Source organism: Embiotoca jacksoni, unplaced genomic scaffold (assembly GCF_022577435.1).
Source record: "Embiotoca jacksoni isolate LCO1_2020_lvr unplaced genomic scaffold, fEmbJac1.0.p SCAF_4, whole genome shotgun sequence".
In the NCBI taxonomy this organism is placed as follows: domain Eukaryota; kingdom Metazoa; phylum Chordata; class Actinopteri; family Embiotocidae; genus Embiotoca; species Embiotoca jacksoni.
The window spans coordinates 16,599,780-16,617,455 of NW_027185392.1; the positions used below are offsets into that span (position 1 = coordinate 16,599,780).

A 17,676-nucleotide genomic window follows, 5' to 3' on the forward strand; every position below is an offset into this window, starting at 1 on the left:
TTCACTATGGCAACAGATGATGCTGATCTGAATACATGAGGGACTGGCGGCTGTTTTTCCAGTTTGTGTTCCTCTGATAATTCAATTTTAGTAATTAGCCTTTATAGTCTCTACAATTAATTCAATTACAGATAAAGACAAATTATGTAAATGGTACTTATTTATTTGACATATTACCTTAACAGTCACTTAGAGGTCCAGTGTGTGTCTAATGCAAAACCACCAGAGAACAATACACAACACATAACATGATTAAATGTGACTTTTTGTGTGTATGACATTTTGGTCTTAATCTGCAGTTACATCAGTCATCTTTTTGTTTGTGGCCCGCTACATGAAAACTGTTTAAAAAATTATACCAAACTGTGTAAAAGAAGCTAAGCTGTGTGTATAATGTCTCCAGCCATTATCCAGCCCACAGCCTGACTTCAAAGCCCTTCAATAGCAGAAAAAAAAATAGGATTTGCCATTTCGTTCACTGTGAGCCCCTTTGACTAGGTACCCCTTCTCTTTTGATCTGCCGCACCCCTTAATTTTCCCTAATTCCAGCTTGTCCATGACAACATGCATGACTACCTCTGTATAATCCTGTCCTATGTTGTTTTTGTTGCCCTTGTAGCCCCATGGCCGACGTCACCCCGCGCCCTCTTCCCCGGGGAGGTAACCTTCAAAGGCCTTTCTCAGCGCAATGGATGACCAGCTGAGTGATGGAGATGGACAGAATCAAAGGACACACTCCCTTCATTGTGACTAGATGAAGGGACACCCGCCTACCTCCAGCAGTGAGAGGACGCACACTGCAGCAGAGTGAACTGATGCACCTAAAAAAAGAACAAATTAGTTCTCTGGAAATCACTTTCGAAGAAGAGGAGATACTGATCAGACTCGTGAAGTTTGTGTACTCTAGTCCTGCAGCATAGAGCTCGTATGCTGACTGTTAATCCTTGTGATGCTTGTTATGAGTTGTCCATCCACAACCAATGAGCCAGAGAGCTGCAGCAGCGAGGGCAGCAGCTGCGCCGCTTCCTCCATCACTACCTCGGACCCCTCCTCTATGTCTGGACACACCCACTCCACCTTGCCTTCCCTCGGTGACACCCCCGACAGCACCCAGCATGAAGCCCCACCTCCTCCTCCCCTGCCGCCCCCACCTCCAGGGGCACCCCCGCCCCCTCCGCCCCTGGCGACCACGTTCACCAGCCACAACGCGAGGAAAAAGCGCCGCGTGCGCAGTTTCTTCTGGAAGCCGATCCCGGAGGAGAAGGTGCGCGGAAAGCCGAACATCTGGACGCTGGCGGTGCGGCAGCAGCAGTACCAGATCGACGTTCGCTCTGTGGAGGAGCTATTCGGGCAGCAGGAGGAGGCGCTGACGGGCGTACGAGGGTCAACGCCAAGAACTGGAACCTCAGCTCATTTATCTCGAGCCCGCTCCTTTAAGGAGAGCAGCAAGGATGAGGTGAGTGGTCGTCGTGAGACGGTAAGACTGACACAGACAGTTAAGGAGGAAGATGAAGGTTAAGTTCAGAGTTCTCGACATAACACAACACTGAGGAGATTAGACAGTACCAGAATCTTAAGCACAAAGCCACAGTACATAACTCTGTCCTGCTGCTTCTATATCAACACATCCCTGCAGGGACAAGTCAGGTAATGGTGCCAAGTAACAGTTTTTCTTTATAAAAAATAAATAAATAAATAAAATTACTTGTGTTCATAAACAGAACAAAAGCATGCTTGCGTCATTGTGTACTCCTGGAAAGAAACATGTGGACTGTAAAGCAATACCTGCGTGAGGCGCAGGGAGACTCACAGCAGTGAAGAACTGCCACTTTGAAGTGACTCAAAACCTGAGCGGTTTGTGGGGAAGAGTTGTTACTAAAACGCTCCTTCGGGAGACTCGGATAAAGCCACAGTCTCTGCACACACAAGCTTATCTCTCAAAACCGTCTAGCAGCTCGTCCTCGTTTAGTACATATTACCATGAATCGCATTGTCCTGCACTTTATCGACATTTGTGTCATAGCCACAAAATCATTTTTTAAAAGATACTAGTTTATTTCACAAATTTATTTTTGAAAACTTAATCTTTAAAACTGCGTATTTGTGTCAATAAACAATTCAAAATACGAGGCATTCATTTAACAATGTTGTAAAACAGTGAAACAAAGTACTCGCTAATATTTGAGAAGCTGAAACTGCTAATTTCTTAGTTCCAAAGCACTTTGATAAACAACTTCAATTAATTATCATAAATTGATTGGTTAAATCGATTACAGCTCTTTATTGTAGACAGGATATCTTTGTGTATGCGGAGGTTAACTTAATTACCTGGTTTCTTTCTAACTTCGCCTCACCTGTGATCTCTGTCTTTAGCTCAAACAACAGAAGTATCTAATTGCCATTTAAAAGCTGTAATTAGGTCTTGTGAGGGAGCCTTTTTAAAAATGTACGTACTGTACAGTCACCTGTTCAGAGAAGGCAGCGCAAGCCTTTGTTAATGAAGAAGGAGTGAACCACACGTGTGGCTTGGGGGAATTTCAGTGTCCTGTTTGGGGCGGGAGAGGGGGGGGGTTGGTAAGACAAGCAACAACAATCAGGAGTGCTGCTTTAAGAAGAGTGTGGGTATAACAGTGTGTTTCACTGTGTTTGTTCAACAAACTCGTGTGTCAATCCTGTTGTCTTTCTCCTTTTTTTCAGATCAGCATCCTTGACTCAAAGAGGGGGATGAACGTGGGCATTTTCCTCAAACAGTTTAAGAAGTAAGTCTTCCTCCTTCTATCTGAGGGAAAAATCCCAGAGGCACATAAACGTGCACAGATGGGTGACAAATTAAAGAAAAATAACAAACACTTTAAGTATCTTAGCGTGTCATTTTTCCAAGATGAGCTTTCAGAGCACCTTCATTACATACGGGAGTTCCTGGAGTCCAAAAAGTCTTGTTATCCCTTTATTTGATTGTTTTAATCACTGATTGTTTACTGATTGTTTAGTCATTGGGTAACATTCATTAACCCTTTGAACCCTCTGTGGTTTTCAGGGTAATTTCACTACCTTTAGATTGAGGTTCAAAAGTTGATCAACAAAGGGGCTAACCATTCATGATATATCTTTTTTTCCCAGGACAGTCTATGCTACTTTTTTATATTAGCCTTTATATCAAGGGGGAAAAAAATCATATGCGATTTATGTGTTTTTACATGTATTTCACCATATAATATTGTCAGTAGAGATATCTTTTTATAATTGTGTAGAGGAGTTTTCGCGGATCTGGCGATATCTGAACCATGGTTCTGAGACACTGTATGACTCAGCAATTTGAAAAAAATGTGTTCTTAATGTCCAACGGAAAATAAATGTCATGAATGTCATGAGGCACTGACATTGTTGGAAAGCTCAAATTGTGTAGTTTCATAGGATATGTGCTGCATCTCTCTGACGAGTACTCGCTGTCCAATTCAACTGAGAAGAAGGGAAACGAATTTGGATCCAATTTGCATCAATTGGGTTTTAAGGGTTGACTAGCAATAAATCATGACACATTTTTTACCCGCCTGTCTGATCACTGAAACATGCTGTTCTGAATTAAAATGACAAATTTCTTCCCATTTACCGCTGTTAAAGTTCCCATTAAAGACAACTCTGCTGTGTGGTCTTGCATAGAAACCGATGGATTTTGTTATTCTGAGGCATGTTAAATGCTGCTAGTTTGAGTTTTGGTCCAAAATATCCAATTAGTTGTTCAACTGAACTGAGCTCTTGTGACTGTGGAGGTCACCCAATATTGGAGAACCTCTCTGTTCCCTTTGTGAAATCATCTGTGCTCCTTATGTTTTCTCCACTCAGACACAGTGTTATAAACTCAGCGTTGTTGTGCTGTAGAGATGTCGGGGTCTTAAAGTCCAGAACATTAAGCTACATAAGGAGCATGTAGTGAGCTTACATAATGTGTTGTGAGCTGAAAAGCTAAATGCTCATGTATTGAGGAGAGGAATATCCTGACCCTCTTTCCAAATATTTCTCTGTGATTAGTAAACAAACACTGATCCTGAAATAACATGCTCTCACGAAAATATTCTCAGTTTCAGTTTGTGTTTTAGTGCCTGACTGAGGGACATCTATTAAAACTAATATAACTGAGGGAGATTGGGGTCAAAATCTGTGTCAGTCCCTCTAATAGATTTTCTTAGAGCTCCACTGTTTAGAATTAATTGGCTCTGGAAATCTCAAGGTGTGTTGCACTAGAATCAGCATCGTTGTACGTAAGTTGTCCGGAGCAGAGCGCCAAAAGTGTGTTCGGTGTGTGTGTTTGCATGAGTGCTTATTTGCATTGCTCCCCACTGTATTTTAATGATATTTGACTGTGAGACATTTTGTCCTCTGGCTAAGTATGGGCAGTGACATCATCACTTTCAGTATTTAATTCTGTTTGTGGCTGTTTTAGTCATTGTAACTTCATTATTCTTCTGTCCAGTTTATTATCTGTATCCTTAAAGGGGTTTACAGATGCTTTGAATCTGTTTTCACAACATAATTGTGCAGAATTCAATGAACATTAGGCCAAAATATAATTTATATAAAATTGGAGGAGCCGCTGCTTACAGAAGTTTGTTTAACCAGCAGGAATTGAATATTTCAATGCTTAGTTTGTTGAATGGCTCTAAATATTACAATACCCATCCACCTCAGCTGCCATCAATATCACAAGGTCATCAGTGAAAAGCTTGAGTCAGAGCTTTACTCACTTCCCCCTTATTGTTGCAATCAAGAAAATAACAACACCACAGCTGCTACATTTACCTAAAACTGACCCAAAATCTAAAGGTTTGCTCATATTGTGTTACAAAAATAGAAAAAATATACTGAACTTGAGGAGGGAGGAGAAAAAGGAATGAAAAAACGGGTGTGAATCCAGATTCTCTGAAAAGTAAATGTAATGGTGCCCACCCTTACAAAAGAAAGATATTTGTGGCAAATTTGCAGCAAAATTGTGGTGGATTGCCACAAATATATTACTTTGCCAAAAAAAAATTGCCACAAGTTGGCTGATGTTGGCCACTAATGGCAAACTTTTAGAAACATTCTGGCAATAATGAGAAGTTTGCCACCACTGGCAAACATGTTCACCAGTGGTTTGCCACTAATTGCAAACTTCTAGTAATCTTCTGGTAATGAGTTTGCCGTTAATGGCAAACATGTTCACTGGTGGTTTGCCACTACAGTTTGCCACTAATGTAGCTCCTCCAGATGTGTCTTTCTCAGCTGGCAAAAGTCATCAAACTGTTCCCCCATCCACTTTTGAACAGGCCATTATGATGGAGAAAGAACTGATTTGAACCTGCAATGAATTATGTTATTTAGCTACTTTGGGGCGCCAGAAACAAGCTGGGAACACGACATGTTATCATTTTGTATGTTGATTTGAAGAAATAGTCACCCTCCTTTTCGCTCTGTTTTTGGTCTCCACCAAATCCTGAGGGAAATGTCAGGCTCTTCAGCTGCTCCACTGTGTTCACCAGTGACTCTCTAATTGTGTGTGCAGCTGAAAATGACACTATGAGAGCAGTGAGAGTGAAAAAAACAGTAAAGGTTGCAGAGCAGATTGATGAACAATGAGCTGGCACTCACAATAACGCTCCATAAGGACGAGTGGGGCTGAAGATTCAGGTTACAGTTGTCTGAAGTTTCAAAACTGATGAATGAACCAGGAGAATTAATGCCTGTATAAGCATTTGAAGTGCTCCATCTGTAAATGACTGAATATTGTCTATGAAAAAATTAATGGAAAGAAACATCATAAATGGTCTTTCTTAGTATAAGCTCTTCCACGCCTTCTACCAGGATTTTGAACTCTGCTGCTTTAATTTTTCTTCAACAACCATATCATTTTTCAGCAAGATAATTTGAAAATGGAGGCCGTGGCTCAGACGGTAGAGTGGGTTGCAGACTAATCAGAAGGTTGGTGGCTCGATCCCCAGCTCTTCCTGTCCACATGCCTAAGTGTCCTTGAGCAATACACTGAACCCTAAGTTGCTCCCAATGGTGTACCATCGGTGTGTTGTAAGTCGCTTTGGATAAAAGCGTCAGCTAAATGTAATGTAAAAAATGCAGGATGAATAAAAAAAAATAATCACATACAGCACAGAGCTCTTTTCTCATGCTATGCTCGGGTAAACCATGACACAGCAACAACATCTGAAGAAAAATGTGATCTAATACTAGAAGCTGCAGCCTCGTGAGTTGAATAAACATGTGTTTGATACAGTCTCAACAAAACCTGAATGTAAAGAGTCCTGTAAAAGTTGGTATTCATCACAGAGCTACTGTACTGGCTTGCATCATATTGTAAAGTGTCAACTTACTTGATATTGTCTGTGAAGGTTGTCTCTAATAGTCTGGTTTTATAATAGCAGTGATGTAATCAGATATAGAGTTGCAGCACTACAGACCTGGAAATATCATGAATCAGTTTCAATAGAAGCCATGACTGAGAATGCATGATGATTTTTTTTTTTTTTTTTTTCATATTCAGCTCTGGAGACAGTTTTAAATTGTTCCAGTCAGTTTACAACATCAAATATATAAACTGGAGAAATCATCTTTAAAATATATTTCTATAAACTGCAGAGTATGATATCCATTTTATTTGTGTTGCTCATTACATCTTCATTGTCAGTATGTTTGGGTTTTTTGCCTGTTAATGACACCAGGTCAGACAGGGACACCTAACTGTCTCGGGAACAGTTGGATGTGGTGCCTTGGTAAACAGAGGGCCCATTAAAAGAGAGCACCTGTGCCATTTATCTTTGAACTTGATCAAAATCATCTGTCTTTCAGGTCCAACCGCTCCATTGTTGACGACATACGAATAGGAGAAGGAAAGACTTACGGAGCAGAGCTGCTCAAAGACCTGCTGAAGCTCCTTCCCGATTCAGAGGAGGTCTGTGTTTGTCTGGTTGCCTTTTAAAAAAAGTATGAATGGGATGAAGCTTTTCAACCAAAGAGCTGATGATAAAAGACGTTTATGTGGATTAAAAACAACAGGTCCTGCTGAGCTTCTTCTTTCTCTTTATTTACGCCGCAGATTAAGAAACTACAGGCATTTAAAGGAGACCCAGACAAGCTGACACTGGTTGACTCCTTTATGTACCTCTTGATCCAGGTGCCACGGTACGTTGATTTCAATGGTGATGTACGTAGTGTTGGAAGATAAAGACTTGGGGACTTTCCAATGAACTTATGCTGCTCCTCTCACTTATATATTTCATCTAGCAGAAGTGTTGTTTGTATTCAATCATTAGTAGGTAAAGTGCACATTTGTCATCTCTAGGAAATGTGCATCATTCATCATCTGCATTCCTGTCGATGCTAAAAGGGTCCATCTGCAACTATAGAGAGTTGAACATATTAGTATCAGTTCATTCCACTAAAAGCCTGTTTTAATACTTTCTGGAAGTGACTAATCAACTTCCTGCAACTTCACTGAGTGTGACCACATTAAACTGGTGTGATTAAGGGGATGCATCCTTGGAAGGGGTTATTAGGGAAACACAGCACGTGTTCATTGACATAAAGCAAACAAAAGTCAGTTGTTTGTACTAAATCCTGTAATTAAATGGTTTGAGAACATTTTTAAATGAGTATTTGAAGATACTAAAATGCCTATAGTAAGATATCAACATGTTAAGTCTATCTGCACTAGCTTTGGCTCCGGCCATTTTCAAAATAGGTTTCACCCTGTTAAACACGAGAGTCAACCCTCTTCCATCAGATTTAAGTCGTCTCTGCGCCGTCTCTTGACAGGTTCGAGGTCCGGATCGAGGCCATTGTCCTCCGCGAAGAGTTCATCCCTTGCTGTGCTCTGATGGGCCATGAGATCGATGTCGTCCGTGTCGCCACTAAAGGTAATAACACACTGGCTCTACTGCCTTCTCACACACACACACACACACACACACGCACACACACACACACACACACACACACACACAGACAGGTGACCCAGAAATATGAGCTGTTAGCAGTGGTGAACAAAAAGTAGAATCGTGTCACCTGAGATACAGCAACGTGGACAGAGGATGGAAAGAGAAGGCTGTGTCATGTTTGTACCTTTTCTTCTTCTTTTTTTTTTTTTTTAAATCAAAAGGATGCATTTTGAATGACATAATTTACTATAAACGATTGGAAAAATTGGCACCGTTTATGTTTAATTTCTCTTGACAGTTACGGTGCATTTGCTCAGCCTAATGTGAGCTTTCAACTGAGAAGACGAGAACTTTTTTTGGATTAATGTAGAGTTTACACTAAACATAACCTAACAAGACTAAAGGCTTTTTATTTTATTTTATTTTTTATTTTTTTAAACAATCCGATTACAGTGTTAAGCACATGGTGCAAGTGCATTAGGGCATGTCCAAATCCCCTTTTGCGAGTTTAAAACTCGATAATCTTGAGTGCAAATAGACAATGACAACTGTGTTGGTTGAAACTAGCAGAGAAACTTAGCTTGGTGATGCTTTGTGCTGAGTGTTAGATACAACCCAAAATAGTCTCCAGCCATGCGAGCCGCTCCCACGAGCCTGCACTTCTGCACAGCAGTGCTTTGAGCTAAATGCTAACATTCTCACAATTGCAATCCTAATGTTTTACCATGTCAGTTTACCACGCTAATTAGATCATTAGCAGTCAACACAAAGCACTGCTGAGGCTGATGGGAATGTTGTTTGTTTTTCAGGAGTTATAAACCAAAAGTGTGGGGCTTAGTGGCCTTATGGTAGAACTACGTGAAAAGTCCGGCGGTTCCACAAAGTTATTACACGACATCTTACTTGAAACAGGAATGTGTGAAAGTATTTGAAGATTAAGTCTGGACAAACTGAGAGCCACTCTGCTAGCACAGGCTTCTGAATTTGTAAATTACAATTAAAGAACACGTATTGTTTCTCACACAGACAATGCACACCTTTATACGTATCCCCAAACATATTATATACTGTGGGTTTTTCTGAACGGAATAAAAAAACTTATTCTTCAACCATAAATTGAGCCACTGTATCATTTTTGCTGAGTCACACTTTCCTGCCTCATTGTGCTGTATTGGATTTCACTTTAAACCCTCCTCTACAGCACCGTGACCTTTTCACTGCATTGCAGGGCAGTCAGTTAAGCACTGAATGGGACAATTAGGTGGAACTTTTCTGACACCATTTAATTCAAACTTTTATCCCAACTGTTATTCTTGACAAATTTCACTTAACGACTGATGAATCTGGAATGGACACATTTTTACTGCTGATAGATTTCCTGTATGGTAGTGTTACATGAAAACGAAATAGTGTGTAATGAGCCGCTCTGATCTGCTCTGCTCTGGAGTTTCTAATTGAGTTTCCATTGATCTCTTCCTATAGAGCTGATGAGCTGTGAGGAGCTTCATGCCATCCTTCATCTGGTGTTGCAAGCGGGAAACATCATGAACGCTGTAAGAGCCGTAAAGGATATATGTTCACATACTGTAACATTAACAATACTGTCCTGTGTGCCTGAGGTCTTATTTGTCACCAAATACTGGACAAATGTTTCTGAATACTTTCCAATTTCTCAGCTCTCAGCAGTCTGTAACCCGATTCATTCCTACTCATGCATCATACGCTTCAAAAATACAGTCCATTGTTTAGTTTCTAAGACAGAGTAGTTTCCTTAAACAGCTGAGCACTGTGGTAACTGTTACCCAAACTAAAGTAAATGGATGCATTTGTTAATGATGGTTAACTCTGGGTCCGTACAGACAAATGTTTTGGTATCAAACCACTGATATAAGAATGTAAAAGAAAGAATATTTTTCCCAAAATATTATTCAAATTTTGGCCAATGCTTTTTGGACATCACCTGACATATATACTACAGAGGAATAAGCTGTGTCAAACAGAATAATGAAATATCACCAGCCTTATCCTTTAACATCTCGCTACGTTTCTGTAAGATAAAAAAAAAAATGTGTCTGTAAAATGTGCCTCTGTTCTCAGGGCGGCTACGCGGGAAATGCTGTGGGCTTCAAGCTGTCATCCCTCCTCTCATTGGCCGACACCAAGGCCAACAAGCCGGGGATGAACCTGCTGCATTTTGTGGCCATGGTTAGTGAAGATGTATTTTTGCAGTCCGATGCACACCAACGTTTGTTTCTTATGTAATGTAATACAACACAGTCACATTTCACTGCTTCAGAAAAAAAAGAAGAGTTACATCCACCCATATATGATAAAGTTTCATTGTAACATTTAATATTGAAAGCTTCATTCAGTTGCTGGTCTGTCCTTATTTCCATAGTTTAACCTGGCAAAACTCTAGTAGTACAATATGGAACAATAGATTGTTATTTCCCAGTAAAAGAGAATACATTTTATGTACATCTTTCACAGCAGTGGGGCTTAAGAAAACACTGAGATTACAGAGGGGCAGGTGGACAGCAGATGGTGACAGGAAGCAGAAAAGAGCCAAGAGTGGCTGGCGAGGCAGTTACATAACCAAACAAAGATTAGTCCTTTAACACGGCAATCATTCCACTTCACTTTGTAAATTACCAGACATTGAGATGTAAATTGTATAATGTGACTCTCCACACAGGAGGCAAAGAAAAAGGACGAGAAGCTGCTCAAGTTCCCGGAGAAAGTTCAGGATGTCCAGAGAGCAGCCAGGTAAACAGAGAAAAAAAGTTGTGACAATACAATTATTGCCTTTTAAGAGTTAAACTTCATTCTCACCTTTGCTGTCAAGATTGTTACATTTTGTAGTTTTTAAAAGAAGCGGTCAAATTTTACACAGATCACATGTATACATGTCATTTAAACCACATGAACGACATACTGTTGATATGGGGTCAAACCTACAGAAGGCTTTTCAGCATCTTTAAGCCAGGTCTTTGTTTCGCTTTTCTGGCTTTATTTCATTGGTTCCTAATGCTCTTATGGCATTGTTCTCTCCAAAGAAGCTCAATAATACCCACTGTACACCAACAGCCAAGAACCGGAGGGGAGACACACAAAGATAGCAACTAGCCGGTGAACATATATTGAAACCTTTAGCAGCTGAAATAGGGATTTCTATCAGGTCTTAATAGATACCAAATACTACTAAAAGAAGAGAGAATACTGGACGTTAATGCTCACACTAAACCAACTAAGTCAGACTAATTTGTAATGTCCCAACAAACAGTACACTGTATCCAACCGCCCCCAAACTACCTTCATACTTGGACTTTATCACTCTTTGTTCTTCATCACATGACTTTGTCACATTACTATTTCTTTGACCCTCGTCATATGTGCGTGTATTTTTCATGCCTGGACGATGCAAAACGTGACCCTGACACAGTATCGTCTCGTGGACTGATGTGTGTCTTGCAGTTTGACATGGTACCATGCTGTAGAGCCAAGACCTTCCTAAAAGGGAGTGTGGGGTTTTGTTTAACACTTGTCGAAGCATGTCCTGCCACTGATCTGAACTCTAGCTTACTGGAAATACAAGGTTTAGATAAAAAAAAATTGGAGTGAGTGTGCAGGTGTTATCTTTTCATTGATACAACCAAGTCCAGCCTCATTACTCAAGCTGACATTTCACTTAAGCGCAGTACTTTGAGAGTCATGTTCACACCACAGTGCGACTCCGGCGACTGTCAGGCTCAGCTTCACAAGGTCATCCCTGTGTGGTGTTAGAGCAGCTCCTGCACCACAGAGCCAACATTACTCCTCCCTCCTTCCCTCCTTCCCTCCCTCAGGATGCAGTGTGCATCTCTCACAGCGGTCCCGTCTTCATGTTTAACAGTGTGGCAGAGCATTCAGCAAAATGTTGTCAAGTATTGTCATGTTAAGCAGTATTATGAGGACATTTTGCAGTCAGCAGGGTTGTTAGTTTACATGTAATCAAATTATTCTTCTGATCGTTTTGCTGTTTTCACGTAGAATTTCAGTGGAAAACATTGAGGCGGAGTTTTCCTCTTTATACGTCCGAATCAAATCCCTGGAGGACAAGGTTCAAGTAGACCAGGAGCTGCTGCAGCAGCTGGAGCCCTTCCTGCAGGTGAAGCAACAGCTTTAGTTATGCAATACATTATATACACTGACACGTGCACAGAAAGTTGGAACCCTGCCACTGTCCATGTCTGAAGCTGCTGACTCGAGCGCTATAGATAACAACTTCTGTAAAAGTGGGTAACACGGTATAAATAAATAATGTGCATGTGTGTTTGATGTCTCAGAGTTCAGCACTGACACTTCAGGACTTGAAGAGACGCAGGCTGGATCTGCGTAAAGAGGGCAACGCTCTCATCGATTTCTTTTGCGAAGACAAGGACACCTTCAAGCTGGATGAGTGCTTCCGGATCTTTCAAGATTTCTGCAACAAGTTCAATAAAGCAGTCAAGGTCTGTCATTCTGGGTTATTACAACTGTGATCTTATTTCCAGTTTTGTCAATCTTTCCTGTGTGTAATAATAACACTGTAGTCAGAGATGTCCAAAATGTGCAAATGTTTAAACGCACGTCGTTTAAAACATGCAAACCCCTCATTTAAATACAGCTATTTGCACTTGATATCAATGGTGCAATTACTCTCCCACAAAACAGGTGCAAAATAAATGTGCAAACTTCTGGAATAAACACGCAATTTAGTACCCTTTATTTGAGCTCTTAGTAAATCAGGCCCTAAGTCTTTAAAATACCGACTACATTGTTGGCTTGTTTACATCTTGTTTTGATGTTGCTGTTACAAAATCAGATATTTTGCCACATGAACAACTTCACATATACCAGAGGTCAGACCAGTGGTCCCTTGCAGCCAATGGATGAGCTGACCATCAAATCTTGGATACACTGAATTTTTGAAACCGGGTCATTCCAGGAAAACTGGAAGTAGGAAATAGATCACAAGAGACAAAGTATTTTTGGTTTATTAAGTTAAAAGTATTGGAGTGAAGCAAGTTGTGCACTCTGTGTTACTTGTGGTGAAGTTCTCATGATGACCACGTGTTGAAGTAACTTGGAAATATCCATTAAGTTGAGCGAATTTAGAGGTAAAAAGATGCTTGAGAGGATTTCTTTGGAGCAGATGTTACCCGTGATGTGTGTTGGACTCTCTAAAATTGACGACCTTTTCTGTGTCTTATCAGGACAACACGGACCGCGAGCTGAAAGAAGCCGCCAGGCAGCGTCGTCTGCAAGAACTGGAGGAGAAGCGTTTCGCGTGGTCGGCCGCAGATCAGAGCGGCGGATTTGGTCGCAGCAGCAGCGAGAACGACGTTGAAATGCTCACCAAGGAAGGCCTTCTTGACTTCTTCCAGCAGAGGTCTCAGAGTCCCCAAAACCCGCTGGGACGCTCCGCTAGCGCCCGCCGCCAGCGCCACACCGTGGCCTCCGTAGCTGACCGGGAACTTCAGGGATACCTCGAGCTGTTTGGAAGCACTGGGAATCCGACTGACTATTCCAGGTTTAACAGCCTACCTCGGTCGGGCCGGACTCTCCAGCGGAGGACGACACCCTGGATTTCAGGCCAGGACGACAACCGTGAGCTCGGCTGCGACAAGACGGCGACGTCACCGCATGCAGAAACTGAACCCATCAGCCCGCTGGCCAGATTTTCCTCCTCTGGGCTAAATGATAACGAGGACCCATATAACGACAACAATAACTACTCATCTGTGTCAGAGAGCAGTGTGCTGCCTCGTTCCTTTTGTGTCTTTCAGAAGGCCGCCCATCTTCCCAACCCAACAATTACTGGCCACATGAATGTTAGTTTGGCGAAGCATACTTTAGTTCAAGGTCCTCAATCTTTTGACCTACCTAGTCCAAACAATAACAGTAATCACATGCACTTTGTCAACCAGGGAGATGTTGTGGTGTCAGATTTGGAAAAAGAGAGACTGTCACCTCCTAACAATCTGGAAAACCTTCTACATGATAAAGTTTTAGAAAGAGGGGCAGATCCCAAGGTAGCATTGGAAGGTAAAATAGATCCTCCCAGACAGGCTGGGTTGTCTCCTGAGAGAGAGAAAGATGAAGAGGACTACAGCACAGTTTCATCAACAACCTGCGATACCACCCTCCCATTAGATACCTCTGTATCCAATAAGAAGCCAGTATTTTACATACTAGACTGCACAGAAACAGACTGCTCTGTCACCTTGGATTACTCTGAGGGTGAAAGTTTGTCTCTAACAAAAGAAGGACTTCTTTTTAAATCGACCGACCTCAGCAAAGATCAGGAGAGCCAGCAAGATCCAAGCTCCCTGTCCTCTAATTTGGAGTCCATGTCTACCAACGACCAGTCTGTTTCAACCAATGAGCTCTCGGCGCCCAAATCGATGGACACGGCGTCCATGACTCCGTCCGCTACCACAGAAGAGTGGGACACGGAGAGCTGTGACACCGCTGAAGGAAAACAGGCTGCGGAAAAAGTTGCACAGAGGAATAATAAAAAACAAGTCCACACAAAGAGCAAAGCTAACAAAGCAACCAAGACCAGCGGAGGCCGTGGTGTGCGAACGCTGACCAACGCCGAGACACAGGGGATGCGGAAAGTTGTGCCCATCGGCAAGCTCACCAGGACGGGGAACGGCGTGCGAGCAGACAGCCCCGCGGTGCGCGAGAGTGGAGAGACACGGCGACCTCTCCGTGACCAGAGCACGCCAGCGACGGGGAGGAGCGAGAAGGCAACAAGACCTCCCCGACACTCCAGTTTGCCCCCCGATGAGTCAAAAACCCAGAGGGGAGGCGGCCTCACAGGCAGTATTTCCAGATGGGCACGCGATTCGATGCCCAGGAAAGCTACCATCCACAAGCCGAGCGCCAAACCCCTGAGGAACATACCCAAACCTGCGCCCGAGGAGAAGATGTGCCGCTCCACGATGAGAGCCCTCGCCCTGGCACAAGCTCAGAGCCAGGGCGGCGCTCCCTCTGGGAACAGCAGCTCACACACGCCAAGTGCAAAACTCGCTTCTGATGTCCCCGGCTTCACCCGTAACACTGTAGCTTTCTCTTCCAGGGCCAAGAAGGACCTGGGACTATCGTCCGGCCCGTCCGTCCCCCCCACCCCATCTCGCAGCCCCTCACTGCTGAATCGGCAAACCTCGTTGAAGCAGACTCGAGTATCGCCCGCAGTTCACAGCAGTGAGGAGCGACCGCGAGGAACAAGCTTGCGACGGGTGCAGAGCGTGAAGGCGGCCAGTCGCAGCGCCCACCGTAGCGAGACCCCACTTCCACCGGTGATACATGAGGTTATACGTAAGACTAGCAGCGTTTCCGAAAAGTCTATGCCACCCAGAGACTTGATGACGTCCAGCAGAAGCACGAAGCCGACCTGGAAGTAAAACCAAACGTAATGGGAACGGACTTTTTTTTTTCCTTTTTTGGTGTAAAATTTTGTTTTTGCTCTTTTCAGCCATCTGCAGTGCAGTTATCCTCTCATATCATGCAAAATACAAGAAAACCCTGAGCTATCTCACCTTGTAAGGTTCCTCCTGTAGCTGACTTTGAATCAGGTTTACTAATTGCAAAGAGCAAGATGCAATGAACTCCTCCACATGTTCCTGTTTTATCATACGAAAACTCAATCGCTCACAACGTCCTTTTTTTTTTTCTAAGGGGGGGCATTAAGTAAACTGACAAACGGCAAATTGGTGTTTTTCCAGACTCCTTTTTGCCTGCTTAGCTCTTTATGTCCTGTATGTGCTAGTGTCTGTGATGATGTCGAACACTACTGACTATATAATGCTGCTAATTAGCTCTGACAATTTGAGACTGAGTTTCGGTTTCTGTTTCATTCAGGGTTACAAGATTTGTTGTCCCTTATCTTGCTGCTGTTATGGTGTTGTTTTAGTTTCGCTACTTCCTCCTGCAGACTAACAGCGCTTAGTTTGCTTTGCGGTTCCTTTGCTTCGATACCTCAAAAAGATCGCAGTGGCCTTGTACCAGCAGAAAATAGTAGATCTGTTCCTTTGGTTCTGCATGATGAAGATGTAGACAAAACCGGATCATTTTTTTAATAACTGCAATGTCACTTTTTTTTTTTTTTTTTTTTTTTTACAAATTCCTGGTATATTAATGTTACTACAATATATACATTCACAGATATTACACCAGTGTATACCAACTGTGGTACTTCTCGTACCTTGTTTATGTATGTGTCAGTAGTTTGTAAATGTGTTAGAACTCCTCCATAATATCGTGGAGCAGACGTGCACGTAGGAAACGTTTCCTATTTAAGCTAAAACACGATAAACGCTTATGCTGTGAAAAACAAGCATTGAAACAACACTGAAAATATCAGTCGTGTGATGATTTTGACAGTCTGATCTAATTTGTCTACTGTGAAGGTTGTCATCTCTTACTTCCTCCGGGGCCTGCACCTTTATTAATGTGGTACAGCTGCAATAATAGTCATAATTCAGCCTAGCTCCAGTTTGTTAATCGCATATTTTCCAATTACAGTCACAAGAGCACAGAGCTGGTTATCTAGTTTGCTGACACATAAATCGTCAGTGAGGTTTGAAGAAGAACCCAGAGGGTCATTTAACGCTTATAGAGACACTTTTAACCATGCGGTTTAAAAAACGATTTGCAGATGGTATCTTATGTTGTAACAATGTTTCCTATTCATGGAGTCAGAAATGCCACTCGGCATCGCACCACAGCGTGTAATACACCCTTCGGTCCGCTACAGAATACCACGTCGGTGTCACATTTATGACAATAAAAAAAAAAAAGGAGCGTTGCGCAAGTCAAACACGTAATGTTATGCTACGTAAAGACATTTATTTTGACTTTGCTTTGTCACGGACTCGAACACAAGTCGTCTGAGCGGGAGTCTTGTGTTTGTTCCGTCCAGCTGACCTCCTTCCTACACGGATTCTGTATTTCTTCAAATTACCTCCGTTTTGGACTTCCATACAGGCGTGTACTTTTCACGCCGAAGCCAGGAAAAACCTGACACTGACACTAACGGGTATATTATAAATCTGACATGATACCGGGCTGTGGAAATGACATAATGTGTGTTCTTTTTCATTTGTTTATGGCACAAGAATGATATAAACACATTATTTCCTTTGGGAATATTAAATAATCCAATGTTGCATCAATCTGGACTAAAAAAAGCTGCCACAGTTACATGTTCCTCCATGTTGTACAAATTGAATACAGACAAATGTAATTTCTTGAAAACAAAATTCTCCTTCACAGTAATACAATAAATTCTGACTATTTACTATTGGCACTTGGCTATTTACTATTGCCGCATGTGGTCTTTAATTTGTATGATGTGAAACAAAATGTGTAACTTTTGTTCGTGACACAATATTGAAATGTTTTATTAGCAGCTATATTTACTCACATTGTATTAGTTTATATTTCCATGCAAGTTAATGTGTTTATATTTTTCTTCTGTTGTACACACGGAGCAAGGAGATTTGTCACACCCAGGTGGCTGGATAGAAAATACTGTTGCAACAAGAAAACATGAAGTATTTTTACTCTTAAATGGTTTGAAAAGTCTTTGAGGGTTCTGGGTAAAAAAAAAAAAAAAAAGATGCCGCAAAGCTTTTCGAACATTGTTTTTCTTTATGGAAAGGCTCTTGGATTCTTGGCTCTTTGACTCAAATGTAATGGTAAACATGAAGAGGCACAAATTCAGCCC

The 17,676-nt window shown here is 42.0% G+C and overlaps 1 protein-coding gene across 1 annotated transcript; it reads left to right on the forward strand.

Moving 5' to 3' along the window:
- Positions 1-948: 948 nt before the first annotated feature.
- Positions 949-16,030, forward strand: fhdc1 (FH2 domain containing 1). Its single transcript, XM_069167238.1, has 11 exons — positions 949-1,456; positions 2,698-2,759; positions 6,835-6,937; positions 7,082-7,167; positions 7,801-7,901; positions 9,405-9,475; positions 10,020-10,127; positions 10,618-10,688; positions 11,952-12,069; positions 12,248-12,412; positions 13,157-16,030. Exons 1-11 carry the CDS (start codon positions 950-952, stop codon positions 15,350-15,352), a joined length of 3,588 nt encoding a protein of 1,195 aa, XP_069023339.1. The 5' UTR covers position 949; the 3' UTR covers positions 15,353-16,030.
- The last annotated feature ends 1,646 nt before the right edge of the window (positions 16,031-17,676 follow it).

Excerpts from the sequence above, each read along its gene's own strand:
- fhdc1 (XM_069167238.1), top strand. The coding sequence starts at position 950 with ATGCTTGTTATGAGTTGTCCATCCACAACCAATGAGCCAGAGAGCTGC. Across the intron at positions 7,168-7,800 it reads CTCTTGATCCAGGTGCCACG|GTTCGAGGTCCGGATCGAGG; the intron begins GTACGTTGATTT and ends GTCTCTTGACAG. Across the intron at positions 9,476-10,019 it reads CGGGAAACATCATGAACGCT|GGCGGCTACGCGGGAAATGC; the intron begins GTAAGAGCCGTA and ends CTCTGTTCTCAG.